This window comes from Lepus europaeus, chromosome 18 (genome assembly GCF_033115175.1).
Source record: "Lepus europaeus isolate LE1 chromosome 18, mLepTim1.pri, whole genome shotgun sequence".
NCBI lineage: Eukaryota > Metazoa > Chordata > Mammalia > Lagomorpha > Leporidae > Lepus > Lepus europaeus.
This window is the reverse complement of record NC_084844.1, coordinates 62,504,334-62,532,318: the sequence shown is the minus strand read 5'-3', so window position 1 is coordinate 62,532,318 and position 27,985 is coordinate 62,504,334. Positions and strand designations below refer to the sequence as shown.

The 27,985-nt window shown below is 55.7% G+C and overlaps 2 protein-coding genes across 4 annotated transcripts in view; one reads left to right on the top strand and one right to left on the bottom strand.

The window, feature by feature from the left end:
- Nucleotides 1-22: 22 nt before the first annotated feature.
- On the bottom strand, nt 23-13,454 carry ATPAF2 (ATP synthase mitochondrial F1 complex assembly factor 2). Of its 2 annotated transcripts, none has more exons than XM_062216648.1 (8): nt 13,204-13,454; nt 5,671-5,715; nt 5,303-5,448; nt 3,856-3,953; nt 3,152-3,232; nt 1,944-2,056; nt 1,456-1,571; nt 23-201 (listed from the first exon to the last, which is right to left on the bottom strand). In XM_062216648.1, the coding sequence occupies exons 1-8, from the start codon at nt 13,313-13,315 to the stop codon at nt 139-141; spliced, it is 774 nt and encodes a 257-aa protein (XP_062072632.1). In that variant the 5' UTR covers nt 13,316-13,454; the 3' UTR covers nt 23-138. The 2 variants fall into 2 exon arrangements, with proteins under 2 accessions (XP_062072632.1, XP_062072631.1); XM_062216647.1 differs by having other exon boundaries at nt 23-409; nt 13,204-13,453.
- A 418-nt stretch (nt 13,455-13,872) lies between these two features.
- Nucleotides 13,873-27,985, top strand: part of LOC133777180 (leucine-rich repeat-containing protein 37B-like) — a 45,625-nt gene continuing 31,512 nt past the window's right edge. Inside the window, exons 1-5 of one of the 2 annotated variants that reach the window (XM_062216662.1) lie at nt 14,836-15,503; nt 16,366-16,467; nt 23,283-23,362; nt 23,749-23,828; nt 23,909-24,000. In XM_062216662.1, the coding sequence (XP_062072646.1) occupies nt 16,461-16,467; nt 23,283-23,362; nt 23,749-23,828; nt 23,909-24,000 (259 nt within the window). In that variant the 5' untranslated portion in view covers nt 14,836-15,503; nt 16,366-16,460. Of the gene's footprint in view, nt 13,988-14,835; nt 15,504-16,365; nt 16,468-17,557; nt 20,426-23,282; nt 23,363-23,748; nt 23,829-23,908; nt 24,001-27,985 lie in introns of those variants that run through there. The other variant, XM_062216661.1, reaches the window with a different exon arrangement.

The following is a 27,985-nucleotide window of genomic DNA, read 5'->3' as shown; positions in this document are numbered from 1 at the left end:
AGGGAGACCTGGGGGCACCACACACTGCCAGTGCCAAGGGCTATTTTAATAAAGTTAGGGTTGAGGGGAAGTCTCTTGCCCGGTCTCTCGGCCCCACTGCTCCGTTGCCGCTGGCCAGCCTGGGGCACCCTGAGTCAGTCAGCTGCAGTCCTGGGGTGACTCGGGGAGGACGCTGGCCAAGACAGCGCTGTGCAGGCCGGGCTGGAAGGAAATGGGGGGTGCTGTGGCCGTGCAGCCTCTGTCCTGCCCCCCACCCCACGGACGCTCGGCCTCACTCCTGCAGGAGTTTGTGCTTGACTGTGGAGCTCTCGGAGCAGAGGTGGATGAAGAGGGTGCCGGCGGCCGTGCGGGCCCGCAGCTCCTGCAGCTCGTAGTCGTGGGCCCATTCCACGTTGCCCCATTTCTGGATCTGAGGAGGAGGGGAGCAGCCGCTGACCGGTGCCTGGCCTGGTCCGTCACGTGGGAGACCGGCGTGGCTGAGGGGGCGCTGGGGGAGGACCCCCGTCACCCGCCCCTGTGTATGGCCGGAGCAGGCGATCCTTCTCCATGTGGTCTAGGAGCTGCGTGTAGGCTCCGGCCGGTGGTGGCTGCCCACGGCTGGGCGGGTTGGGCGGGTTGGGCACCCAAACCACCCATGGATCTCCTGGGAGGGCACCTGGCCCGCCCGTGGCCCCTGCTCCCAGGAGCCCGGCGTGGAGTGGCCTGACTGAGCGCTCCTCAGACACGTGACATGGCCGTCTGAACATCTCTTACTCCAAACTGGCCCTGTGGGCTCGTCCCTGCCCAGGGCCCGACAGGCCAGGATGGCTGCTGCCCCCAGTCGCCCAGGGACCTGGATCTGCCACACAACATGAGCCAGCTCCCTTCTGGCCAGTCAAAAAGCCGTGCCCAAGAGGTCTCCTGGCTCCCCCAGCCCCTCCCCTCCCCATTCCTGTGTGGTGGGTCCTGGCATCCGGAGAGTACCCAACATGCTCTGCCGGGTGCAGGCAGCGCCTGTCCCGAGGTTCTCCTGAGCGGCCGGGGGAGGGGGTACACGGTACAGGAAGGCATTTCTCTTTCTAGTCCTCAGAGCAGCTGAGATTGGAGGCACAGCTACAAGACGGCAACCCTGAGCCCGCGAATGCAGCAGCCCCTGCCGGGAAGAGACTCGGGGTGGGCAGGCTTGGCCAAAGCAGGGGCTGAGTCAGGCCCGGATGGCAGCCAGCAGCCCCCTAACCCGGCTCCCACAGGTCCCAGAGGGACAGCCTTGTGACTCAGGGGCCCCCTGTGTAGAACGGGCACCCGCACAGCCCCCAGCTGGCCGGGCTGTGCACAAGAGGAGGTGGGGGCACTTCCTATGCCTGCTGATGCCTCTGACGGGCCTTATTCTGGTGGCTGGACTTACTCGACGGCAACACAGGCCAGGGTTAGGTGAATGTGCGGTGCCCCCTCCCCGCCCGGGCCACAGCCCCTCACCTGGTACTCTTCCTCCAGGCGCGACAGCAGCACGGCCTGCTCCACCGTCAGGTGCAGGTCAGTCAGGCCCAAGGTCAGCACCATGGACTTGAGCTGGGTCACCACGAACTCGATCCCTGTGGGGCCGCGAGCGGAGTCAGGCTCACACCCTCAGGCAGCCCCTGCACCCCAGCAGGGAAAGGGAGGGGGAGAGTGTGCTGCGGCCCTTGGGGTCCGGCGCCCTCTTCCGTGGCGTCCTCCTCCGCCCAGCCTGGCCAACTAGAGCAACCCTGCCCCGCAGCCCGGTGGCGGGTTCCCGAAGGGCTTGTACTGCGGACATCGGCTGGAGAGCCAAGCCCCACTTTCTCGCTAGGAGGCGCGGAGCCACGAGAGCCGCGTGGACGGCCAGCTCCCAGACATTCCCCCCGCCCGGGCCCCACCCCCAACTCGGGGTGCTGAGTGTGTGTCACCCGCCCACAGGAAGCTGCACACGCGCTCTCCGGGCACACCTTGGAGGGCCCACATGTTGTAGGATGCCAGGTGGCTGGCCAGCACCTCGTGAGTCCTGGCGGGGATGCTGGGTCCCATGATGCTGGTGGAGGAGCCGATCTCCACGCCGTACCTGCAAGGAGAAGGCTTCAAGCCTGCCCGAGACCTGCGTGGAGTTTCTGTCTCCTGACTCTGGCCTGGCTCAGCCTTGCCTGTTGTAGGCATTTGGGGAGTGACCCAGCAGTGAGACCCTTTTTATCTTGTCTTGCTACATTTCAAATAAATAATTTTTTAAAATACATAAAAATAAATATTTTTGAAATAAAGTATGGGATACTTGTTTTTCAAATATTTTAAAAGCCTTTTAGGGTGGCCAGAGCAGTGGCACAGTGGAGTGCAGGCATCCCATGTGGGCACCAGTTCGAGTCCCGGCTGCTCCACCTCTGATCCAGCTCTCTGCTATAGCCTGGGAAAGCAGTAGAAGATGGCCCAAGCGCTTAGGCCTCTGCACCCGCGTGGGAAACCCAGAAGAAGCTCCTGGCTCTGGGCTTCAGATTGGCACAGCTCTAGCCATCATGGCCATTTGTGGAGTGAACCAGCGGATGGAAAACCTCTCTCTCTCTCTCTCTCTCTCTCTCTGCCTCTTAACTCCACCTTTCAAATAAATCAATCTTTAAAAGAAAAAAACAAAGCTCTTCCCACTAAGGAAGACGCTGGGTATCAGCAATTCCTCAAACCCTGCGCACACGGACGTGACCTGTGGCGCATGAGCAGTGCCCAACCCTCCCCATGCGTGCTTGTTCCACGACTCTGCCCGACACTGCGGTTGTGGCGAGGAAGAGAAGGATGAGAGGCGTCCCCCAAGTCTGCGCATCGCGTGTGGGCTCGGCATGACGCACCACTCCTGGGGTCCTCCCCACGCCACCCGCCCCACTCGCAGACGAGGAAACTGAAGCTGGACGGGCTCAGCGGCCCAGAGGCAGACAGCTCCCGCTTGCGGTCATGGTCACGGAGCTGGCGCGCAGACCGGCACCGCTGCCCTGCTCCTGCCCCGGACCTAGGCGGATCCTGCCCGGATCCTGGCACTCCCGGAGGGCGCCGGACCGGCCCTGCGCTTGCTACGTTTCTCCCAAGGGACCGCTGTTTTCCAAGGCGGGCGGTCTCAGAACGCTCGGGGCGTTGGCGGTGTGGCACCAGCCACGCCTCCACGGCCTGCGCCACCTCTTACCTGTTCTCAGCCCACTCTATGACTGGATCCCATTCATTCTTTTGGAGCTCCACCAAGGTCTCGGGCTCTTCCACCCTGTAGCTAATTCATGGCAAAAACCACCTTCATTAATGGAAAAGTACAATTCTTTCATTCGGTGACCGAAAGGAAAACCACAAAGGGGGCGGGCACAGGCTGCTCCGGCCCTGGCCCCGCTCCCCGCCCCCCAGCCCTGCAAGGCTCTCCCCTAAAGCGGCAGCCTTCGGGGCCAGCGGCAGCACCTGGGAGCCCGGGAGAAATGCACATTCCCGGGCCGCACACCCCACCCCACCCATCTACAGAAACCGGACCCTCTGGGGTGAGAGCCACAGCGCGCAGGCTGAGCCCCGGCTTGGTCGCTGCCGCCTTCCCAGAGACGCACACGAATGGCCTGTTTCCTTCTCAGGAGCCCGCCCCTCTCTCGGTGTAGACGCACAGTCCTCAAGGCCAGGCTGTGGCCCTTGTGCTAACTGAGAGACACGGAGACTCAGCTGGCTAAGGGGGAGCCGGGCTGCAGGGGTGTCCCGGGACCGCAACCCAGGTGGGCACCATGGAAAGCCATGATCTCGCGCAAGGGAGAGGAGGAGAGAGGCCATGCGTGTGCAAAACAGCGGGCCCCTCCCCCACCCACCAGGGTCCCCGGGGACCTGCTCACGCCGGGGAACGCCCATCTCGGCATCACTAACCAGATGGTGTCAGTGTCCAGAAACTTGATGGCCGCTCGGATCAGCTGGTCCTTGCTCCGCTGGGTCGGGTTGTCCAAGGACGTGTTGCACAGGGTGGTCTGTGGGGAGAAGTGGGTGAGGGGAGGGGGCGGCCGTCAGCACCGGCTGGGCTCGGCCGAAAGCCGGGTGCAGGGCAGCAGGGCAGCGGGGCGGGGACCGGGCGTCACCCAGACGGGAGCCCTGGCGCGGCGGAGACTTTGCTCCTCTGTGCCAGGGCAGCTGTGGGATGCTCGCAGCAGCGCGGTGGGCCTCCCCGAGGCCTCAGGACTCATTTATTTATTTGGAAGAGTTACAGAACGAGAGAAGTGACAGCGAGAGATTCTCCACCCGCTAGTTCACCCCCAGATGAAAGATCGCTCTCTGTCTGTCCCTCTCTCTGTAGCTCTGACTTTTAAAATAAACAAAAATTTAAAAACAAACAAAATACCTATCTAATTTAATCCCCATGACAAAGCTCTGGAGTAGGTACGATTATCATACCCATTTCACAGATGTAAGAGACTGAGGCCCGGGGTGGTCAGATACAGTAAGACCCGTAGGTAGGAATGGGACACAGATCTGACAGAACGGCTTTTCCAGTGGGCGCCCTTAACACACAGGCAGCGGGGACACCGACATCCAAGCCGGACCCACACTGGTTGTCCAGATCTGCCTGGACAGTAAGAGGTTGCTCAGCGCGCTCTGTCTGCGGCCCTGGTCACCCCCAGCTCATCTGCTGGCCCAGGAGCAGGCTGGCCCCTCAACAGGACGCCCTCTGGGGTGGTGGGCCAGGGTGGGAGCCACCCTCCTCAGGCGGGGTGCCCCCTGCACTGACCACGGCTCCCTGAGGTGGGAGCTCTTCACCCACCTTTAGAGGCGGGGGAGGGGGGCCCAGGGCCGAGCAAGCGGCAGCCCCTTCCCCAGGGTCACCGTCAGGCAGCTGCGGGCTAGACCTGGGGGCCTCAAGCAGCCCCCTCAGTGGGCACGGGCGGGGCTGGCACTATGGCAGTCTTCCTGCCCCTGCTGCCTTTAGCCAGGATTTACTGAGTGCCAACGAGGCTTCCCGCCAGGGGCCGGCTGTCGCTGGTTAAGAGAGCAAGGGGCGTGGCCCTGCCCTTCTGTCACTCAGTGGTCAGCGGGGAGACAGACAGGACCTGTGCAGACGCAAGAAAACAAAAAAAAGCAACAGCGACAACCCGGACACAGGACGAACCGCCGTGAGAGAGAAGAGGACTGGGCAGCCGGCAGAGGTGACAAGTGTCCTCAGAGCAGAGCTGGCCATGCGAGGGGCCATGCGAGGGACTGCAGGTGGCCAGGCCGCTGGAGAGAGAGCCTGGCGAGCCGTGCGGCTGTCCCGGGCAGGCAGGAGCCATACCCACCCCACCCCTGGGCCCTGCCAGGACGTAGAAGGAAGCCCCGGGCTCGTTACCAGGTGCATGGTGTAGGACTTGATGGTGTCCCGCTGGGACTCCCACTCGGTGGCCACGGCAATGGCCAGGGCCTCGCTGGGCACGGTGAAGAGCTTGGCCTGGGGCGTCTTCAGCTTCCTGTGGTCCAGGTTTATCTCAAAGCCACCTCGAGAGAGCAGGTGAAGGACTCTCAGGGGTCGTCACGGGGGAGCGGGGCCGAGCCTGTATTTGGCCGGAGTCCCTTTACGGAAACACGTAGGGACGAAAGTGCAAAGGACAATCTCGCCACTGAAGTGGCTGAGGATGAAGAAAAAAATAAAACAAGCAAGGAAGCGAACAAAGAAGCCCGCGCTGCTGGCCGTCCACGCACAAAATCTCAGACACTCACCTTCGCCCTGGCTGATGCTCACGTTCTGGTAAAACCTCTTCCTCTCTGTAAGAGAGGATTGTTTCATAAAGGCAGTTGAAAACCACGCCGCCACGGCTCTGGGGGCCCCACACCTGCCGTGTGCCGCCGGCTCGCTAGTGCGGATGGATTTTGGCTACCCCCAGGGCCGCCCGTGTCCCGCACACATCCCAGACTGGGTGAAAGTCATAGACCCATATCCCAGACTGGGTGAAAGTCATAGACCCATTTCGGGCAAGACTCTGGCCCTCTCAGAAGCCAGTGTGTGCGTGTGCAGTGCACGCCTGTGATGTGTGGGCAGGAGGTAGAGCTCCCAGGAGCACCTCCCACTCCCTCTCTCCAATTAATTAAACTAATTAACCGGCTTGCTCATCTATTCAGCAGGAACTCCAAACCTTTGCTTTAAGAAGGGGAGAAAAAAAAAATCGGTGTTCAGCATTTTCTTTTGAAAACAACTTGAATAATATCTTCGACGATGCTGTAAACACATACTCCTTTACCCTGCAAGGATTAAAACCTAAGGCCTGGGCCTGGCACTGTGGCGTAACAGGTAAAGCCACTGCTTGCAGTGCTGGCATCCCATATGGGCACCGGTTCGAGCCCTGGCTGCTCGACTTCCGGTTCAGCTCTCTGCTATGGCCTGGGAAAGCAGTGCAAGATGGCCCAAGTCCTTGGGCCCCTGCACCTGCGTGGGAGACCTGGAAGAAGCTCCTGGCTCCTGGCTCCAGTCTGGCCCAGCCCTAGCCCTTGTGGCCCTTTGGGGAGTGAGCCAGCGGATGGAAGATGTCTGTCTTTTTGTCTCTCCCTCTCTGTAACTCTTTCAAATAAATAAATAAATAAACCGTTAAAGAAAATGATAATGTAGTGTGTGGAGGAAAAGGAGATCCTTTAGTTTGCTCTCAAGCTTTAAAAAGGCAGTATTAAGTTAAACACTTCATTCATTCAAACAGACTCTGAAGATTCAAAGGCCCTGCCGTGTGCATCATGGGCCCAGGACGATGGGCAGAGGGCGTGGGTTTCACGCCACACACAGGATTCTCATGTTTCCATGCCACACCGGTGTCACTCCTGTTAAAGACAGGAAGCTGGGGCGCGCGTTTGGTGGGCACTTGAGACGTCACACAGGACGCCGGCATTCACGTCAGGGTGCCTGGGTCACGAGTCCTGGTTCCCTGCCTCAGTGCAGCCTGGGAGGCAGGAGGCGATGGCCCAAGTGGCTGGGTCCCTGGCACCCACGGGGGAGATCCGGCCTGCGTCCCAGGCTGCTGGGTTCAGCCCGGCATGGCCATGGATGCTGCAGCAGCGCAGACTGGGGAGGCAGCAGACGGGGGTCTGTCTCTCTGCTTTCCCGTAGAGTAAGGACGGGGACCCTGTGTCCCCAACCAACTAAGCAGCTTCCTGCTAATGGCCTGGAAATCTAGCAGCTGCCCGTGTCCAGGCTGGCCTGTTTGGACCAGCCCAAAGTCTCAGGAACTACAACTCCCACAGTGCACCAGGAAGAGGAAGTGCCGGTCTCAGCGCGGCCTCAGCGCCTTTAGCCTTTAAAACAGTGCCATCTGGTGGCGGCCTCTGTTATCTGCACCCCTGCAGCTCTATTTCTAGGTAGCAAAATCTCCTGGCGAGATAACATAAAGAACCCTTAACAAATCCACAATAAAAATAGACAACCCAATTTAAAAAATGGAAGAGGGATTTGAAAATAGACATTTTTCTTTTTTTTTTTTCTTTTGACAGGCAGAGTGGATAGTGAGAGAGACAGAGAGAAAGGTCTTCCTTTTTGCCGTTGGTTCACCCTCCAATGGCCGCCGCGGTAGGCGCATCGCGCTGATCCGAAGCCAGGAGCCAGGTGCTTCTCCTGGTCTCCCATGGGGGTGCAGGGCCCAAAGACCTGGGCCATCCTCCACTGCCTTCCCGGGCCATAGCAGAGAGCTGGCCTGGAAGAGGGGCAACCGGGATAGAATCCGGCGCCCCAACAGGGACTAGAACCCGGTGTACCGGCGCCACAAGGCGGAGGATTAGCCTGTTAAGCCACGGTGCCAGCCAAAAAAATAGACATTTTTCTCAAAGAAAATATACACGTGGCCGAGAAGCACATGCAAACATACGTGACGTCATTCACAAGTAGGGAGCTGCAAACCAAGACCACGGTGGAGATCCTGCCTCACGCCCTGCAGCACAGCTGTTGTCAAAAAGACCTGGGCAGCTGTTTAGTCTGGAGGCTGAGACACCCACGTCCCCGTCAGAGTGCCCCGATTTGACACCTGATTCGTTCCTGACTCCAGCTTCCTGCTAGTGCAGACCCCGGGAAGCAGCGGTGACGGCTCACGCAACTGCGTTCCCACCATCGGCTCTGGGCTTTCGGCTTTTTAAAGATTTTTATTTATTTGAAAGGTAGGGTTACAGAGAGGCAGAGGGAGAGAGAGGTCTTCCATCCGCTGGTTCATTCCCCAAATGGCTACAACAGCTGGAGCTGCGCCCATCCGAAGCCAGGAGCCAGGAGCTTCCTCCAGGTCTCCCATCTGGGTACAGGGGCCCAAGCACTTGGGCCATCCTCTACTGCTTTCCCAGGCCACAGCAGAGAGCTGGATTGGAAGAGGAGCAGCTGGGACTAGAACCAGCACCCACATGGGATGGCGGCGCCGCAGATGGAGGTTTAACCTACTGTGCCACATGGACAGCCCCGAAAACACATTTGGATGTGGAGCAATCAACCCCCACGCGTTGCTGCCGGGGCCTGTGACCCAGCGGAGCCCCCGTGGGGAGAAAGTTAATGTCACCATCTGACCCGGCAGTTCCAGGCTTCGCTAAAAGCACAGACAGACGCCCACAGAAAACCTGCATGCACAGGGCAGGTGCCTGGCAGGGCAGCTTAGATGGCTGCTGGATCAGAGTTGCCCATTGGAGCCCCAGCTACTCTCCTTCCAATCAAGCTTCCCGCCGTGTGCCTGGAGGCGGAGGCAGATGGCTCAGGAGTTTACGTCCTTGTCACTCCCGTGGGGAGACTGGGGTGGAGTTCTTGGGCTTCTGGGCCCAGCCCTGGCCGTTGTGGGCCTTTGGTGAGTGGGAGACCTCTGTCTGTCTCTACCTTTCAGACAGAATGAAAATACGATTTTTTGAAAAGTGTACACAAATGTCAACAGCAAAATTATTCATAATAGGCAAAAAGTAGAAACAATGCAAATGCCTCATCAGTGAATGAATGGATAAAATGAAATACAGTCCACGTACACAGTGGAACATCAAGTGACAAAAAGTAATGGAGGCGCAGCAGATCAAAATGCCACCTGCAGTGCCGACATCCCATATGGGCGCTGGTTCGAGTCCCGGCTGCTCCTCTTCCAATCCAGCTCTCTGCTATGGCCTGGGAAGGCAGTAGAAGAGGGCCCAAGGGCTTGGGCCCCTGCACCCACGTGGGAGACCAGGAGGAAGCTTCTGGCTCCAGATCAGTGCAGCTTCAGCCGTTGCAGACATGTGGGGAGTGAACCAGTGGATGGAAGACGGACCTCCCTCTCTCTCTCTCTCTCTCTGTAACTCTGCCTTTCAAATCAATAAATCAATCTTTAAAGAAACAAAAGTAATCAAGGACGAATACTTGAAGACGAAGGCAAAAAAGAGACAAGTGGGGTCCCATCAAACTAAAAACCTTCTTACAGCAGCGCAACAATCAATCAACAGAGCGAAGGCACAACCCACAGAAAGGGAGAAAATATTCACAAACTCTGCCCCTGACGAGGGGTTAATTACTGGAATACACAAAGAAGCAACTTCAGCGCAAATACAGCACCCAAATGAGCCAGAGAGAGAGCAGGAGCTGTACAGACACCCCTCAGAGGAGGACACACAGACGCCCAGCAGGGACCCGAGCAAAGGCTCAGCCCGGCGCATCGTCACGGGAGTGCAGAGCCAGCCCGGCGAGAGAGCGTCTCCCTTGTCGGATGCAGGAGATAACGCACACCAGCGAGGAGGTGGAGGGAGGGCACCCTCGGAGGCTGTGGGTGGGAATCTGCGCAGTCGTGGTGCAAGGCTACACAAAGGCTTCTCCAGGAACTACAGCTAAAACCACCACAGGTGGCCGGCGCCATGGCGTAGTGGGTGAGGCTCCGCCCGCAGTACCGGCATCCCATATGGGCACCAGATCGAGTCCCGGCTGCTCCACTTCCATCCAGCTCTCTGCTGTGGCCTGGGAAAGCAGTAGAAGATGGCCCAAGTCCTTGGGACCCTGCCTCCATGTGGGAGACCCAGAGGAAGCTCCTGGCTCCTGGCTTCAGATCGGCTCAGCTATGGCCATTGTGGCCAATTGGAGAGTGAACCAGTGGATGGAAGACGCCCCCACCCCCCACCTCTGCTTCTCTCTGTGTAACTCTGACTTTCAAATATATAAATACATCCTTAAAAAAACAAAAAAAGAAAGAAACTCAGCCTGCTGCAGCTTTACTGAATTTCTGTCCAGCCCTGCTGAGACCACATGGTTCTGTGTTCCTTACATGGCTGTGGGCTGAAACCCTCCCAGCCCCGGGACTCCCATGGTAACTGATTTGAGTTCTCACAGCGTGTGCGATGCACTGAAACATCACATGGTACCCCGTAAGAGCGTATAATATTTATATATCAACTAAAAAGGTTTTATAGATTTTTTAAAAGATTTATTTATTTGAGGCCGGCGCCATGGCTCACTAGGCTAATCCTCCGCCTTGCGGCGCCAGCACACCGGGTTCTAGTCCCGGTCGGGGCACCGATCCTGTCCCGGTTGCCCCTCTTCCAGGCCAGCTCTCTGCTGTGGCCAGGGAGTGCAGTGGAGGATGGCCCAAGTGCTTGGGCCCTGCACCCCATGGGAGACCAGGAGAAGCACCTGGCTCCTGTCATTGGATCAGCGCGGTGCGCCAGCCGCAGCGCGCCTACCGCGGCGGCCATTGGAGGGTGAACCAACGGCAAAAAGGAAGACCTTTCTCTCTGTCTCTCTCTCTCACTGTCCACTCTGCCTGTCAAAAAAAAAAAAAAAAAAAAGATTTATTTATTTGAAAGTCAGAGTTACAGAGAGAGAGGAGAGGTAGAGAGAGAGAGAGAGAGAGAGAGAGAGAGAGAGAGAGGTCTTCCATCCACTGATTCACTCCCCAGATGGCTGCAATGGCTGGAGCTGAGTCGATCCAAAGCCAGGAGCAAGGAGCTTCTTCCGGGTCTCCCACGTGGGTGCAGGGGCCCAAGGACTTGGGCCATCCTCCACTGATTCCCCCGGTCACAGCAGAGAGTTGGATGGAAAGAGGAGCAGCCGGGACTCGAACCAGCGCCCATATGGGATGCCGGCACTGCAGGCAGCCGCCTTACCCACTACGCCATAGCGCCAGCCCCCTATATAGTTTTAAAAGACTACACTCTCTCTACCTGAAATGTCCAACGCAGAGGAATCTAGAATGGAGACAGGGCAGTAGCGGTTGCCCATGGCTGGAGGGTGCACAGGGTAAGGGGAGATGATAACTACAGGGTAAGAGTTCCATCTGGGAGTGACAGAAATGCTCCAAAATTGAGTGTGATGCAGAGTGCACGATCGGAATGTACTAAAACCCCCTGAATTTGACCCAAAGAGAATGACCTGCAGCGTAAGTGAATTAGCTCTCGACAAAGTGCTCAACTCTTTTTTTTTTTGCCTCAGGCCAAATGTATGAACATGCTATTTTCCATTCAGCTCTGACATCCAGGCCAGCGGCTGACAAACTCCTGTCAAGACCGCAAGGCAGGGCTGGCGCTGTGGTGTAGCGGCGGGTTAAGCTGCCGCCTGTGACACGGGCATCCCAGATGGGCACCGGTTCGAGTCCCAGCTGCCCCGTTTCTGATCCAGATCCCTGCTGTAGCCTGGGAAAGCAGTGGAAGATGGCCCAAGTGCTCGCTCGCTCGCTCGCTCTCTCTCTCTCCCCCTCTCTGTAACTCTGCCTTTCAAATAAAAATGAATAAATAAAACAAGAGCCACAAGGCACACATTCCAGGCCTTGCAGACCACGTGGTCTCTGCTGGGAACTCCCAACTGCCCTTGCAGTGAAAGCACTTAGAAATGATGGGTAAATGAAAGAGCACTGTTTGTGTGCGAATAAAACTTTATTTGTCATTTGCTCAAAAAAAAGAAAAAGAAAAAAAAAAAACCTAACCAGCAGGCTAGCCTCCTGCTCTATGCGCTACAAACCCTGCCTGGATTTCACACCGCACCCTAGGAGGCTGATGGGGCTGGGGTGGGGGGTGGGGGTACACACTTGAAGCAGCTGTTTGCCCAGGCGAAGACAAGGCGCCACTGGGCATGCCCACGCAGCCAGGACACCTCCCGCACCGGGCAGCATGGAGCCAGCCTGTCACATCAAGTCTCCCAGCGCCTCAGAGACCCTCTCCTAACCCCCCTGTCCAGGCCTCTGATGACCTCAGGGCCACCTAGCACCAGCGTGCCACACCGCAGTCTCCCCCAAGAACGACCTGCCTGGCGCGACTTCCCCCACGCCGAAGCTGAGAACCGGAGGAGCCTTCTAGAACGCACATACGTGCGCACACACATACACGCACACACGTGTGCATGTGCACACACACACACACGAGCACGCGGGGGCATGGTCTCCGCGACTCGCGCCCCCGTGCCGCCTTTTTTCATCCACGCGTGTTTTCTCTGCATCTGACTGCCGACCACGCACCCGGGACTTCCAGGGGATCCGCATTGCAACAGAGGAAGATGGCGGATCCAAGGCCAAGTGAGCGGCCACTCGCCTAAATTTCAACCCTTTGCTTCTGCGCCCTCTGCTGGTGCTGGGCCCCACTGGGGACGCCCGTGCTATTCTAAAAAATGGCTCTTCCTGGCACACCTGCGGGCCCTGACGGGGACATCTCATTTGTATAACTAGGAGCTGGCGCTGTACAGTGTAGTGGGGAAAGCCGCCGCCTGCAGTGCTGGCATCCCATATGGGCGCCGGTTCGAAACCCGGCTGCTCCACTTCCGATCCAGCTCTCTGCTGTAGCCTGGGAAAGCAGTAGCAGATGGCCCGAGTCCTTGGGCCCCTGCACCCCCGTGGGAGACCCAAAGAAGCTCCTGCCTCCTGGCTTCGGATCGGCGCGGCGGGTTAGAGGCTCAGCTTGGTCACCTGGCTACACACACAGAGCCCTGCTGCGCCCCCGGCCCATGGAAACAGCGCAAAGAGACGGCCACTCCCGACGTCCCCCCGCCCCACCCCCAAACCCCGCTCCTGGGGGATCAGAGTCACCGCCTTCCACAGGCCTCCTCGGCTTAGGAGGCAGAGGGGTCGCACACAGGTTCAGGACAGACGGCTAGACACGGCCAGCAAGCTGCAGCCTTGACCTTTGCCCTGTGACCTTGGCCAAGTCCTGAGCCGCAGCCCGAACCTGCCGCGTTTGCAACCTCGGCTGACCCTCGCTTCCCGTAGCAGACGCCTCGTGCTCTCATTAACCACGCGAGCCCGGTCCCGCTGCCCGGCCCTGCGCGCCCCAAAGCTCGCTCTCTGCCCACCCCAGCCCGACGTGGCCCCTCACCTGTCGGCGGCGCGTAGGCCCGGGCCGGGGACCCCAAGGCTGGCCCCGGCCCCACGGGCCGAGTCAGGAGGCGGCGCCCCCGGTCCCGCAGCCGGAGGCAGCTCCTCCACATCTCCACAGGGAGCTGGGGAGCACGCGGGGCGCGAGACCAAGCCGCGCTGTCCGGCTGTCCGGAAACCTCTCACGCCTCCCCGGATCCCCTCAGCCGCCTCTGGACGCCGCCATCTTCCGCATGAGCCCTACGGCGCCCCGTAGCCGCGGCGCGCCTCCTGCGCACACCCCGCAAACGCTCCTCGCCCCGCCCCTCCGCGCCGCGCCTCCGGAATAAGACTACAATTCCCAGAAGGCCGCTCGCGCTCCCCGCCACGTGTTCTCTCTGCTCGCCAATGGGCGGAAGCGCCGCGTGAGCTTGCTCCCGCCCTCCCCGGCGCTCCGGAGCCAAGTGGAGGGCAAGTGGGGTAGGGGCCGAGCTCAGGACTGGGAGGCCTTGCCTGCGGGTTCCGGAGGGCGGGGGCGGCCGGAGCGCTCGGTGCGCAGCGAGCGCCCCCCCCCCCCCCCGCGAGCTCACTGTGCCCCAAACCGCCAGGCACCCGCGCGGCGGCGGCGGCGGCGGCGGTGGCGGTTCCTCTCCCCTCCCCTGCCCCCAGCCCTGGCTCCGGGGGACCCCGCAATGCCGGTGCGCACCGAGTGCCCCCGCCGGCCTCGCTCATCCCGCCGCCGCCCATCGCACCCAGCAGCCCGGCGTGGCCACCAGAAGAGCAAGGGGAATTCGTACGACGTAGAGGTGGTGCTGCAGGACCCTCTGGGCCGGGGGCCCCCCCGCCTGCTAAGACCCTGAGGGAGCCTCCCCCTCCCGAAACCAGAAACCCGCTGTCCAGGGTCCTCGTCTAGGGGGCCCTCCTCCTACTGGAGTTTGTTGCTGGGAGAGCAAGATCTCCCTGTGCAGCCCACGACCGCTGGTTGCTCAGCCCGGGCACGTTCAGCCCGGGTGCTGTTAGCATCTTGCTTCCTGCCGTGCCGCCCCCCACCTCGGCTTCCGTCTCCTTGGCCTGGCCCCGGGCGGCCCCTGGGCTCCTGAAGACCCTCTCTTGCCTGTTGCCTGCACACAAGCCTCCTCCCAGCCTGACCCAATCTGATTTCACGTCCACTCACCTCCCCGTCTTTGACCTGGATTTCTGAGTTCTGCCGCCAGTCCCTGACCCGCTTGGGAGCTGCAGTTTGACCTGCCTGGTCCTTGGCGGGTGCCACCCCCTCTCTCACATCGCTGGGAGCACCCCCTCCCCAGAACACACGCTGTTCCTTAGCCTGACACCCAGCTGCCTAGGCTGGACCTCAGAGCCCCCAGACCCCCAGACCCCTGTCCTCTTGAAAGCCCTTCCAGAAGCCAGGAGGCCCTGTGTGCTTCCTGCTCCCCTGTGAGAGTGATCTGTTTCTCGTGTTGGCCTTGTAACAGGTTTAAATCTTTTTTTATTTTTTATTTTTTTTATTTTTTATTTTGACAGGCAGAGTGGACAGTGAGAGAGAGACAGAGAGAAAGGTCTTCCTTTTGCCATTGGTTCACCCTCCAATGGCTGCCCGCGGTAGGCGCGCTGCGGCCGGCGCACTGCGCTGATCCGATGCCAGGAGCCAAGTGCTTCTCCTGGTCTCCCTTGGGGTGCAGGGCCCAAGCACTTGGGCCATCCTCCACTGTACTCCCTGGCCACAGCAGAGAGCTGGCCTGGAAGAGGGGCAACCGGGACAGGATCGGTGCCCCGACCGGGACTAGAACCCGGTGTGCTGGCGCCGCAAGGCGGAGGATTAGCCTAGTGAGCCGCAGCACCGGCCACAGGTTTAAATCTTGAAAGGAAGTTTTCCCTTCCGCTAGCTGGCGTGCATTCCTCAATCTTTTTCTTTTTTTATCCTGTGTTTTGCGGGAATAAACAGTTCTCTCTGGTTTGGATTGGCAGAGCTGGGTCCTCCTAGCTTTGCTCTATAAGCTTAAAGGTCGATCATAAGCCGTGATGTCTCTGTTGTGGAGGCAAAACGATTGTGGCTGACGTTGTCGGTCCTCGGGACTGTATGTCTGGTCTGGTGGTCTCTTCTGCCTAAGACGTGAGACTGCAGGGTTGTAGGCTTCTGTTTTGTCTTAACTAATGAAATTCAGGATGTACATTTTTTTTCAAGATTATTTATTTGAGAGACAGAGTTACAGACAGAGGGAGGGACAGAGAGATCTTCCATGTGCTGGTTCACTCCCCAAATGGACACAATGGCCAGAGCTGGGCCGAACTGAAGCCAGCAGCCTCTTCTGGGACCCCAAAGTAAGTGCAGGGACCCAAGCACTTGAACCATCCTCTGTTGCTTTCCCAGGTACCTTAGCAGGGAGTTGGATCAGAAGTGGTGCACCCAGAACTTGAACCGGAGCCCATATGGGGTGCTGGCTCTGCAGGCGGAGGTCTAGCCTACTATGCCACAGCACTAGCCCCAAGTCATGCTTGCCCCAAGTCATGCATTTTCCATGAACTTTCTGAAGCACCCTTATGTTTCATCTCCTCAGAATAAAACTATTTGGGGCTGGCACTGTGGCGCAGTGGGTTAAAGCACTGGCCTGAAGCGCCGGCATCCCCTATTGGTACCGGTTCTAGACCCGGTTGCTCCACTTCCGATCTGGCTCTCTGCTATCGCCTGGGAAAGCAGTAGAAGTGGGCACAAGTCCTTGTACCTGCGTGGGAGACCTGCACTCCCGGGCCACAGCAGAGGGCTAGACTGGAAGAGGAACAACCGAGACAGAATCCGGGGCCCTGACCGGGACTAGAACCAGGGGTGCTGGTGCCACAGGCAGAGGATTAGCCTAGTGAGCCGCAGCACCGGCCAGAGGTCTGCTCTTAATTGTCCTTAGCCTGCATCTGTCTGTGCGGAGGTGCTCTGGGCACGCGTCCGCCCTGGTCCTTTGGCCCCTTGCTGCCCGCCCTCACGGGCTGGAGTCCAGTGCTCTGACCCGAGTGCAGGGCTGTGGCAGTGGCCGGAGGGTCTGACCCAGGCTCCCCCGGGCATTACTGGGCTTTAGCCGCCCCATCAGGAGCCAAGGCCGCAGCTGGCAAGGCTATGACCAGGTGAGTGCCCCCGGGCGCCCACAGCCAGCTTGGACACCAGGCCCCATCACCATCCTCTTTTTGCTTCCAGGGCAAGTTTCTGGCTTTTTACCAGTACGCAAAATCATTTAATTCAGATGACTTCGATTATGAAGAGCTGAAGAATGGAGATTATGTCTTTATGCGATGGAAGGTGAGCTCCCCCTTCCCCGGCCCGTGATCTCCGCCGCCTCCCGTGGGCCAGCGCTGGTAATGCACCCCACACACATGCTCTGCCCCAGGGCGTGCTCTGGGGGACTGCTGGGTCCTCCATGGCTCTGGTTAGTGGTTGGCTGGGGAACTCCTGCCTGGGCGCACGTGCTGACACTGTTGCATCTTCTCCCTCTCCCTGCTCTCACCCCAGGAATCCCTTTGAGTCTGCAGGCTGAATCACCCACGTGCACTGTAGATTTGGGGTGGAGCCAGATGTTTCTCTGAGTGTAGTCACCCATTGGACCACCTTAGTGCCATCGGAGTGACTGGTCTCCCCCCCCAACTCCTTGCCACATCCTTTCCCTGGGGCCCTCTGCTCCCCTCCAGCTCAGGAAGTGAGGGACCAGGAATGGAATGTGGGTTTTCCACTCAGCCGCCCTCGGAGCACTCTGTGTCGGCGCGGCTGTCGCCTGAGAAGTGGCTCTGTGCTCCCTGCCTGGGTAAGCGCGGGCAAAGCCGGGAAGCAAGCTTGTGAAGCTGCACCCAGCTCCTGCTCCTCCTGCTCCCGATCCGTGGGAGGACTCGGGAGGCCTCGCCAGCTCTCAGGCCGACGCGTCATCTAGGGTCCTCACGCAGGCCTCCTCTGGGGAGAGGGCAGGAGCATCCCTCAGGCCGTCTGTGTTGCTGGGCACAGAGTCCGTGCCCAGCCTGCCCCTGTCTAGTGGGACGTGTGCCCGCTGAACCTGTTCAGCGCTCCAAGGGGCTGCCAGAATCCATCAGCTCCTGCTCAGGGCATACTGCGTGTGCCCCAGCAGCCTGAGTCACTGTATCCTGAAAACCCCGTCAATGACCCATCTGTGCCTGTGGGTCCCATGGCTCCTCTTCAACTGGCAGCCTTTGTGGCTACCAGTCCAGGCGACTCAGCCTCTGGAGAGGGCCCAGGACCTGGGCCAGCTGACCTCCAGCCTCCCTTGGCTCTCTAGCCCTGGTCTTCCCACTCCTCGAATGCGCCACCTGAATCACCTGACGCACTCACACCCCAAGCAGACCCTGGTGGCTTTGATGACCTGCGGTCTTCTGCTCCCTCCCAGATGCTGGCCTCGCTTCGAGAGTCCACTGTGAGTTTGGTTGCTTTTCTGGACATGGATTCAGCTCGAGGGCTGCCCCCAGAGCCAGAACAGCTTGCTGTTCCGTACCAGTATTTCAATAGGCTTACTCGACAACAAAGGCTACCAGTGCCCACTCCCGTGCTAGACAGGGATCAGGATCAGCCCCTAGTTCTGCCTCCTCGACTGGAAGGAAAGGTTCACCCGTCATTTGAAGCACTCGTTCCGCCTCTACACAGAGTTCACAAGCAAACAAGTTGACTGTTTCACCCCTGATCCCCAACAAAGATCTAGCTCGGCGTCGACGACTTCCTAAGGTTGGTGTTGGAACTCCAGACAAAGCGGCAAAGCTTCAGGGTCAAAATCAAGTTTTGCCGGCTGACTATGTGGTCTATCCTGGTGGTTTTCCTAAGGAATCCCAGGAGAACCCAGGGGAACCTGCACAGCTCTCTGAGCAGGCTGAACCATCTCAATTCCTGCTGGAGGGCCAGACTCAAAATCCAGAGACCCAGGAGCCCATCCAATCCTCCTCCCCACAGCAAGAAGCCCAAGCTCCACCTCCACAGCCCATTGAAACCGATGAACCTGCTTCAACCCAGCAAGAGGTCCCAGTTCCAGAACTACAGCAGCCCGAGGAATAAGCATCTCCATGGCAGCAGGAGGCCCCAGCTCAGAATCCATTTGCTACTGCAGAAGTAGTAGGGCAGGCATCAGTGCATCACCATCTTCACACTCCATCCTCACCTCAGATTGTAGCTCTCCAAGCAAACTTCCCCAGCGTCACTCTGAAACCTGCAGACACGGAGCTGACAGCAGCCTCAGAGGCCGGTGAAGAAGTTCAATCTACTCCAAGCACGGAGCAGGCTCCAGCGCAGCCTCTGGAGCATCCTGAGGAAGTGGGCCTCCCCTCAACCCAACAACAGGCCCCAGTGCAGACTCCAGAATTCCCTGGGAAGGTGGAATCTTGGACTCAAGAGGGTCTAGCTCAGACTTCAGAGCTCCCTGAGAACACTGGACCTTTCTCTACCCAAAACGATGCCACAGCTCAGCCTTCAGAGTATGCTGAGGAAGTCAGCCCAGCTGTAGCCCAGCAGGGGGCCCCAGCTCAGCCTCCTGGCCTGCCTGTGACCACTGAATATTCCCCCAGCAATCAGGAGCAGCCTGTTCAGCCTTCTGAGTCTCCCAAGATCGAACCTTCTAGAAGCCAACTGGAAGCCCCGGAGAAGCCTTTGGCACTCCCTGTGGAAGTCAAATCTCCAGTACAGCAAGATTCCCGAGCTCAAGCACTAGACTCTCCTGAAGAGAACATCATAGCTCAGACTCCACAGATTCAGAAGGGGACGGACTGGTCTCTAGATCAGAATCAAGTTCACCGTTATAACTTGCCCAACATTACCATCAAGCCTGCAGATGTGGCACTGACCATAACTCCGGAGCCCACCATGGAGCAGGACTCTTCTCCAGTGCAGCAGGAGGGCTCTGCTCAGACTCCAGGCCCTCCTGTGTGGAGACAGAACCTTCTAGTGAACAGGAGCAGCCCGCTCAGTATGTTGAGTCTTCTATAGAGAAAAAACCCTCTCCAGCCCAGCAGGAGACCCCATATCAAACTCTGGGCCCTTCCCTGGAGACAGAAGCTTCTCCAGCCCAGCAGGAACCCCCAGAGCAGACTCCGGTCCCTTCTGCAGAGACAGAACCTTCTCCATTCCAGCAGGGACCCAGAGCTCACACTCCACGCCCTTCTGTGGAGGCAGAACCTTCTCCCCCTGAACAGGAGCAGATAGCTCAGTATGCAGAGGCTCTGGTGGAGACTCAGCCTCCTCCAGGCCCTCCCGTGGAGACAGAGCCTTCTCTCAGAGAACAGGAGCAGATTGCTCAGTATGCGGAGGCTCTGGTGGAGACTCAAGCTCCTCCAGGCCAGCTGGAGGCCCTAGCTCTGACTCCAGTCCCTCCTATGGAGACCGAACCTTATATCAGTGAGCAGGAGCAACCAATGCGGCCCTCTGAGTCTTCTGAAGAGGTAGAATCTTCTGGAAAGAAGACAGAAGCCCAGCATCCAAGTCCTCACGCAGTGACCATTTTACCTCCAGGTCACCATCAAGTTCAGCAGTACGACTTGCCCAGTGTGACTACTAAACCTCCAGACCTGCAGCTGACCCTAACACCAAAACCTGCAGCAGAAGTGGAAACATTTCCAGTCAGCCATGAGGTCACAACAACTCAGGCCTCAGTCCCAGCTCTGCCTCCAAAGCCTCTTGAAGAGGTTGAACCATTGCCAATTCAATCTCCAGAAGTTATCCAGGATGAGAAACCCTCTATGACCCAGCAGGAGGAAACAGCTGAAAATGTACAGACCCCCGAGGAGGCCGGACCTTCTCCAATCCATCAGGAAGCCCAAGATCAAGCCTCAGTGTTCCCTATGGAGCCTGAGCCTTTGCAAGACCAGGAGGCACACACAGCTCAGCATCCAAAGCCCCCAGAAGAGGATGAGCACTCCCCAGTCCCAAGGGTCCCAGCTCAGCCTGAAGGACTGAAGGAACCTTCACCAAGCCAGCAGGGGATTTCTGTTCCACCTCTACAGTGCCCCGTGCATGCTTACCAATTACCGCTCCAACAGGGAGACACAAACCAGCCTTCAGTAATCTTCCCAGAGATTAGTGATGCTATTCCAATGAATATGACATTTTCACCTCTTATTCCGGAAGAAATACTCAGCATTTAAGGTTGTCCAAAACCACACCAAAACTTCCCGAACAGGGCTTCCAAGCCAACAGGTTCTGCCACAGTCATTAACATGCCCAGCCCCGGCGGCTCGGCACTGTTGAACAGAGGCACCAAAGCCAGCAGTGATGTTTGCCACGGACACGTTTATCTTCAAATTTTCCGTTGCTAGCAATGATATAGTTGCTGGAAATGAATGGGCCCTGTCCACACCTTGCTCTCTTGGGTCCCTGGAAAACCAAACCCAACAGGTAGCCTAGGAACCTCATTTTCCCTTAAGAGGTTGATTAGCCTCTTTCCCAAGAAAACGGCACAAAAGGGCTGGTTTCTGTCATGAAGAACTTCCTGTGCCTGCTCTGGGCTCTCCAGTACTGGTGCTGATAGTGCTAGTGACCTCCTACCCGGAGCAGCAGGATGAAGGCAGGAGACACGGACAAAGGAACAGCTTCTCAGCACCCAGTGGTGGCCTAGGACAGCGGACAGAGGACAGGGCTGCACCATGTGGCCTGCCTGACCCAGCATCGGTGTGTTCTGTGCCTGGCAGAGCTCTGTCAACAACGGTAATAAAGACAGGTGGGGGCCTGGTGATCAGCCTGGGCTCCGACTCAGGGCTCTACAATTGATTAGCCCCAAGACCTCAGGCAAGTTCATTAACCTTGGTTTTAAGTTCTCAGGCACTTCACGTGTAACGTGGGGACAGTCACTACACATACTCAAGAATCAGAAATAACAAACACTTGATTAAAGAATTTTAATAATGTCAAGCACTTGGGCCATCTTCCGCTGCCTTCCCAGGCACACAAGGAGGGAGCTGGATCGGAAGTGGAGCAGCCGGGACTCGAACTGGCACTTAGACATGGGATGTGGCGTTGCAAGCAGCAGCCTAACCTGCTGTGCCACAACGCTGGTCCCTGTCCTCGTTTTTCAAGACGAGGCGACTGAGGCTCGGACGAAGTACTCAAAGACACAATGGTGTGGCAGCTGAGGATGGACTGGGATCTGTCTGCTCCCGCTGGCTGGTTCACTCCCCAGCAGCTCAGGGCCACGGGCAGCAACCTTGCCCTAGCAGAGGTCGGAACCAGGGGCACGGGTGGATAAAGACTCTCAGGGTGAAGCAGAAAGCCCTCCTCTTTTAGAGACATGCATTTAATGTATGGAGAAAAGTCCAAGAGGTCTGAAATCTGCTTCAAAATAGCACATGAGGGTAGGGGAGGGCAGAGGAGGGCAGGGGAGGAGAGGGGAGGAGGATTGTCAGATGGAAGACACTGGATTGGCCAGATGCTGAGAGTTGCTGAGGCTGAGCTACAGGTAACACAGAGGTTCCTGAGACCCCTCTCCCTATTCCTGTGTGTGTCTGAAACTTCCCTTGATAGAAAGACAAAAAGCCAAACAAAGAAACAAAAAACCACCCCATCTCCTGGAGAAGGGAGAGACAGAAACAGGTCTCAAACTGGGGTGTGTTCTGTCCCCAGGTTCTGAGTACATACCATAATAATTGTTTGAGGAGCCGGTGGATTAAACCTCGACTTGGGATGCCAGCATCCCCTATGAGCGCTGGTTCATGACCAGGCATCTCCACTTCTGATCCAGATCCCTGCTAATGCGCCTGGAAAAGTAGAGGAAGGTGGCCCAAGTCCTTGGGCTCCTGCCACCCTTGTGGGAGGCCCGAATTTGTGCCAGGCTCCTGGCTTTGGCCTGGCCCAGCCTTAGCCATTGCTGCCAATAGGGGAGTGAGCCAGTGGATGGAAGATTCAATCTCTCTCTCTCTCTCTCTCTCTCTATCCACAAGGCTGGCAGGGTGGAAGAGGGTGCTCAGTGTAGCACCACCTCTAGGGGACAGGGAGGGCCGGCCCGGTTGGGCAGGGACGCTGGAAGTCTCTATTGGGCAATGTCTACACAGCCCTCATCCGATTGGCCTTCACCACTACCTCAGCGAAGCTCCCACCCACCCCGCGGCGTCCAATTGGCTGGAGAGCCAGCTAGGTCGCTGGAGTCTCCGGCAGGCGTAGTGGCTCCTTCCCTGGCCCACCTCTGAAAGAGAGGCTTTGCGTGTTGATTCGCCCATATGTCGGTCAAGCTAGAGAATCCTTAGTATTATTGGATAAAGGATGAGTCAATCACTCAAACCGGGGGGGGGGGGCAAGGAGAGGCGGTGCATCCACCAGATGTACCAGAAAGTGCTGATTGGGTAAACGTTTGTTTTCTCTAAGACTGGTTGGTGTGGTAGGATTTCCCCGCCCCGAGAACTGATCACGTGATGCATCCACTTTCACCCCTTAGCGACCAAGCGGCAGCGCTTGGTCCCCTAGCAACCGGGGGATGCTGCTGCTGCGCGCACCCAGCCCGGAAGCCGGCGCCTGAGACTAGACGAGACCCGGGGCGGACAGCGGGAAGAGAGGTCGGTCCACTAGTGTGCTCCCCAGATAACCTCAATAGCCCAGATCTCCCGCGTGGGCGGTGGGGCCGCGAGCACTTGAGCCAGCACCTGCCCCTTCCCAGGTGTGCATTGTTAGCAGGAAGTGGGAGCCAGAGAACCAGGGACACCAACCAGTGATCCTATGGGGCAGTCACCACAGGTGGCAGTATATCATTATCTTGGGCTCCAAAGCTCCCATCGCAGACAATAATATGATTGATGGAGGTTGACCAGGACACAGGGAATAGACAATAATTATGAGACAAAATTGAGGAAGGGAAACATGAAAGATGGAAAACAATGTGTTACACAGGTTGACACAGAGACCATGGCCACCCAAGGGAAGAACAAGGTGACATTTCCTAGCCACTTTTATGGTCATCTGAGGGCTGAAAGAAGAGGTCAAAGTTCAGAGATCCTCTCATGAGGCTGAGGTGAAGCCACCCAAGCCCTGCAACAGGGGTGTAGGGATCGAGCTCCAAGAGGGTCCCAAGGTTGGCCTACATCAACCAACCAGCAGCAGGGGTCCAAGTCCTCACCTCAAATCTAACTCTTCTCTTTCCTTCTCTCTGGCAGCCTCATCACTCCCTGCTCCTGTGCAATCAGAAGGCTACAAGGGAGCATCCGAACTTTCTCTGGGGAGCAGCGATCTGGGGGTAAGTGATTTCCACATTTATCACTTTCTGATTCTTTGACTTTCTTGCTCCAAAGCTCCTATTCCTGCTTCTCCCTCATTCCCTCTTCAACAGAGTTGATGATTCTCATCCTGAAGGACCTGGTGTCATCCAGGCAGGTGATATACTAGCAGTGTGGATGCTGATCCAATCTCTCTATAGCCCCCCTCTCTCATTGGATCAGTCTTGTCCTCACTCCTGCCCCCAGACTGCCCTATGAAATGGTGCTGAGCAACCTGGGTCCCAATCTTGGTGGGAGGGACGACTCCAGGGAAGTCTGAATCTGTCCTTAGTGTCCACCAAGACAGGTCAGACAGGTCTTTTCCTGCAATGCCTGCTTCAGGAAACTCATTCTGGTCTCCTTCCAGCTGTCCACATGTTCCCTTGAGGTTAACTACAGTCAAAGCCTTCAGGACACAGAGGAGCTAGACCAAGAAGCACAGGAACTGTGAGTCTGAAGCAGGTAGATGGGGGTCAGGGAAATCAGGGCATAGACTCCATTGTTTCACATTCTTTGTGACACCTCAGGGATGCCAATAAAATGGAGCCCAGAAGTGGAGAGGCTGCCATCGAGCCTGACCTGGAGAATGGAGATGAGTGGATTTTCAGGATCCACACAGGTTAGTGAAGAATGTACCCTGAGGTGGTCCCATGGAGCACATTCTCATTCCATGGAAGCTCCTAGAGCTTCTAGAAGGAGTTTTGCTTTCATCTGAAGGGAAGGTGTAGGTGCTAGCAGGATTGGCAGGCAAATGACTTTGGAGGGGGCTGTTAGTTGTGTTGTTTCTGGGAAGAGCCACCATAGCTGTTGAACATCTCCCTCTATAAGATGCATCCTGAAGTCAACAAGGAGCCTCACTGGTGTGGGGAGACACAGGGGGTTGCCCCCGACCACATCCAACTCAGGATGATTAGGAAGAGGCAAGACAGAAGGAGGAACCTTTGAGTGCCTTCTCACACCAGGAAGAGAGCCCAGTACACCCACCTTTGTATCTTTGCAGCTACCCATCCCATCCTGACATCACATAAGAGCTCACACAGAATGCAAGAGCTGTGGGAATTTGTCCAGGCCTTTTGGGGCCCTCAGCCTCCTTTCTCGGAGGCTGAGGATAGAGGCTTTTAACATGCTGATTGTTTTATTTTTGTGGTTATAAAGTCTTCTATCTTCCTGGCAAACTTAATTGTCAGCAATTAAGGCAAAGCTCACTTTGAAGAGTGGCAGGAGCAGGGCAACAATTCCCCAGTGTGCTTCTCATGTGCACTGATTTTATACTTCAATTACAAATACACACTGGCTATACAACCCTTTCAAAAGAAATGTCATCCATCACTTTTTCCATGCTGAAATATACTAAAGCAATAATGGTTGGGTTTTAATGCCACAAAATAATTCTTTGCCAATAAAATCTCCAAGATGACTTCTACATGGAGGATAGAAATAACTTCTACAAGATTAGAGAAGGAAACCGAAGAACTCTGTGCAGTTGTCCATAATTAACATGCAGGTCACAGGTCTGGACCTGTGGGGTAAGGACTGAGTGGGCAGGGTCAGGACTCCCATTCTGTGTCATCAAACCTCCTGTTCCTCACAAGACCCAGGGGAGTGGGCCTTGGATTTTTAATCCCAGGGGCCCAGAGACCTAGCCTTTCCTGTATATCAGGTTCACTGCCAAAGTGGCCAGTCCCCTGAAGGCTTCCCAGGTGAATGCTCAATTGGAATTCATAATTATAGGACATTCATACCCCAAACAAATGGGCCTCAGTGCACCATGGCCCTGACTGCTGTGGAGATCAGGACCTAGGGTTACCTCCCAGGGCTTTTGAGTACTGCACACCCATCCTGTTGTCCCTACCCCTACATCATCCTTGTCCCCCCCCCCCCACTGATCCCTGCACCTGTGTCATCTTTGCAGACATTTTTAGCTCCTTGGATGATTTCGGTGTGGAGTACTGGGATGCAGAGGAGCTGGAGTTTCCAAAGCTATCGGAAACTTGAACCATATAGGAGGAGACGCTTCAGAAACACCCCTCCTCACCAGTCCTCTGCTAGATTTGACATTAAATTCTTGTCACCCAGTACTAGTGATTTTCACATTTTTTTTAACTTTTATTTAATGAATATAAATTTCCAGTGTACAGCTTATGGATTACAATGGCTTCCCCCTCCCATAACTTCCCTCCCACCCGCAACCCTCCCCTCTCCCGCTCCCTCTCCCCTTCCATTTGCATCAAGATTCATTTTCAATTCTCTTTCTATACAGAAGATCAATTTAGTATAAAGATTTCAACAGTTTGCACCCACATAGAAACACAAAGTGAAACATACTGTTTGAGTACTAGTTATGGCATTAAATTACAATGTACAGCACATTAAGGACAGAGATCCCACATGAGGAGCAAGTGCACAGTGGCTCCTGTTGTTGACCCAACAAATTGACACTCTAGTTTATGGCGCCAGTAACCATCCTAGGCTGTCGTCATGAGTTGCCAAGGCTATGGAAGCCTTCCAAGTTCGCCGACTCTGATCATATTTAGACAAGGTCATAAAAGACAGAGTGAGGATAGTAATCAATGATCCTAAGAGTGGCATTTACCAGGTTTGAACAATTAGACAGCATTAAGTGGGGAAGAGGACCATCAGTACACACAAGTTGGGAGTAGAGCCATTGGTGGTAGAGCAGAGGTTATGATTACGAAGGAATGAGGCCCAAGAATGAGGCCAAGCTAGACAGGGTCTAGAACAAAGGACAGAGTCATTATTAGAGGAGCTAAGAAAGGTGCTGTCTAAGCTACAATTAAGTTTTCTGATTGAGAGGCAAATAGAACCTGACAGAAGGGGCTTGATAATAATCTAGTGGGCTTTAGGCCTTGTAAGTTAAGAGGCCCAGACCTATCTATCACTTCACATGGGGTATATCCTAAGGGAGGTATGAACCTCCTAGGGGAAGGCACTCTGTTGACTTTCATGACTTGGCTGGCCTGGGAGGAGAGCTGGCCAGGTAAAGGCAGGTGGCATCACTAACAAGAAATTTACAGTTCTGCCTGCAATGTTGCTGACCCTACTTGACCATCCCCTCAGCTGCAGTGGTCACTTTGGAAGTTGGGCTGAGTGAAGGGCTTTTCAGCTTAGAGCCAATAAGATCTGTGGCTCTGACCTGGGCATCCTTCGACTCCAGGGCAGGTCCATTTCCAGTGATCCAACTCTTGGCAGAGCTGCCAGGGCTCTTCACAAGCTGACTTCTGCTGAAGCCCAGGCTTACCACATTGAAAGCCACTGCAGTGGACTGGCCTGTTGGGTCTCCTTGAGGGCAGATCACTGTACAGATCAGCCATTAATAGGCCTGCCACCCATTGCTTCTGATGCCGAGCTTTCTTTTCCTCCTGGTTTGTGTTAAAGCAGACCAGAGGATGCAAGTCAAGGGAGTGCCCGTGTCCCATCTCTAATCTTCGGTGGCCTGAACTACAAGTCTATAGTCACAGGCATGTTCTGTAGTAGTTTTTCTAAGGTAGACAATGCCCATGAGGAAAATTATATTCTCACTTTAAAACTTTCTTTCCCTTTGGTCTGAAAGGGAGGTTTTTTCTACTTACTGTATACTTCGCTGATGGCGAAGTGAATCTAGCTATGAGACTATTATTTAAGTTCTTATTTTGGCTATGCTATTACAGAAAAATGTTAGCCATCTCTTTTATAAGGTCTAAAGATTAAATTGTGTGTCCTACAGATTCCTTCATAATAGAATTAGTTTCCTACCTTGAAGAGAATAGAGAAATGAAAGAACAAGTTGGGCTTAGAATAGAGAAATGAGGGAGCCAGTCCTAGATCGCTTGCTGACAATAGCAATATCACATGAATACTTAGCAAACCGTTTCAACCATTAGATAACAACTTAAGAAAACATTTACCAGAAGGTCCAATGCCTTCTATATTGTAAGAATCATGTATTTGAAAACACCTCTTAAATATCTAACATGGTATAGTTTGTTTAGCCAGTAAACTTAAGCACAACCATCTAAAATGTTTTTAGTTTCTTTCTACCAACAAGTCTAAAACATATGATACACAGATTCAGGTCCAACAAATTAAAATGTATCTTTGATTGATTTTAGCAGCTGAAATTTATGGACAATCTTATCTATAAGCCATTTAAAATAAAACTCTTAATAAAATTTCCCCATGTGGACATACAATATGTACACACATATAATATAGCATAATAGACCAATATAGCAATTTTAATAATAGCTTTTAAAATCTTTAACTCTTTTTGTAGATTGCCTATTGATTTGAATTGCTTTTTCTTTTTAGTAACCTCAGTTAACCATACTTTCTCTCAGTTGGTACTGTTAATACATTATTGGCTTCATCTGTTTACAGAGCCATCCCAAAGTACTGAATACAATAAAAGTGGCTGGAAAAAATCCATAGGAACCTATAGGAGGACAGCTAAACACAGAACCAACAACGCTTTAGTTTTATGAGCAGCACATCATATATAACTGTGGATGACAAAAGTCGTCATGTTTAAAATTATAAACTCATCAACCAACAAGAGGCACTTGCTTACTTCACAGTATTTTTGAAAGCACCTGTAGGATTTTACA

Excerpts from the sequence above, each read along its gene's own strand:
- ATPAF2 (XM_062216647.1), bottom strand. The coding sequence starts at position 13,315 with ATGTGGAGGAGCTGCCTCCGGCTGCGGGACCGGGGGCGCCGCCTCCTG. Across the intron at positions 3,233-3,855 it reads CTGGACACTGACACCATCTG|CTACAGGGTGGAAGAGCCCG; the intron begins GTTAGTGATGCC and ends GCCATGAATTAG. Across the intron at positions 410-1,455 it reads GCCTGGAGGAAGAGTACCAG|ATCCAGAAATGGGGCAACGT; the intron begins GTGAGGGGCTGT and ends CCTCCTCCTCAG.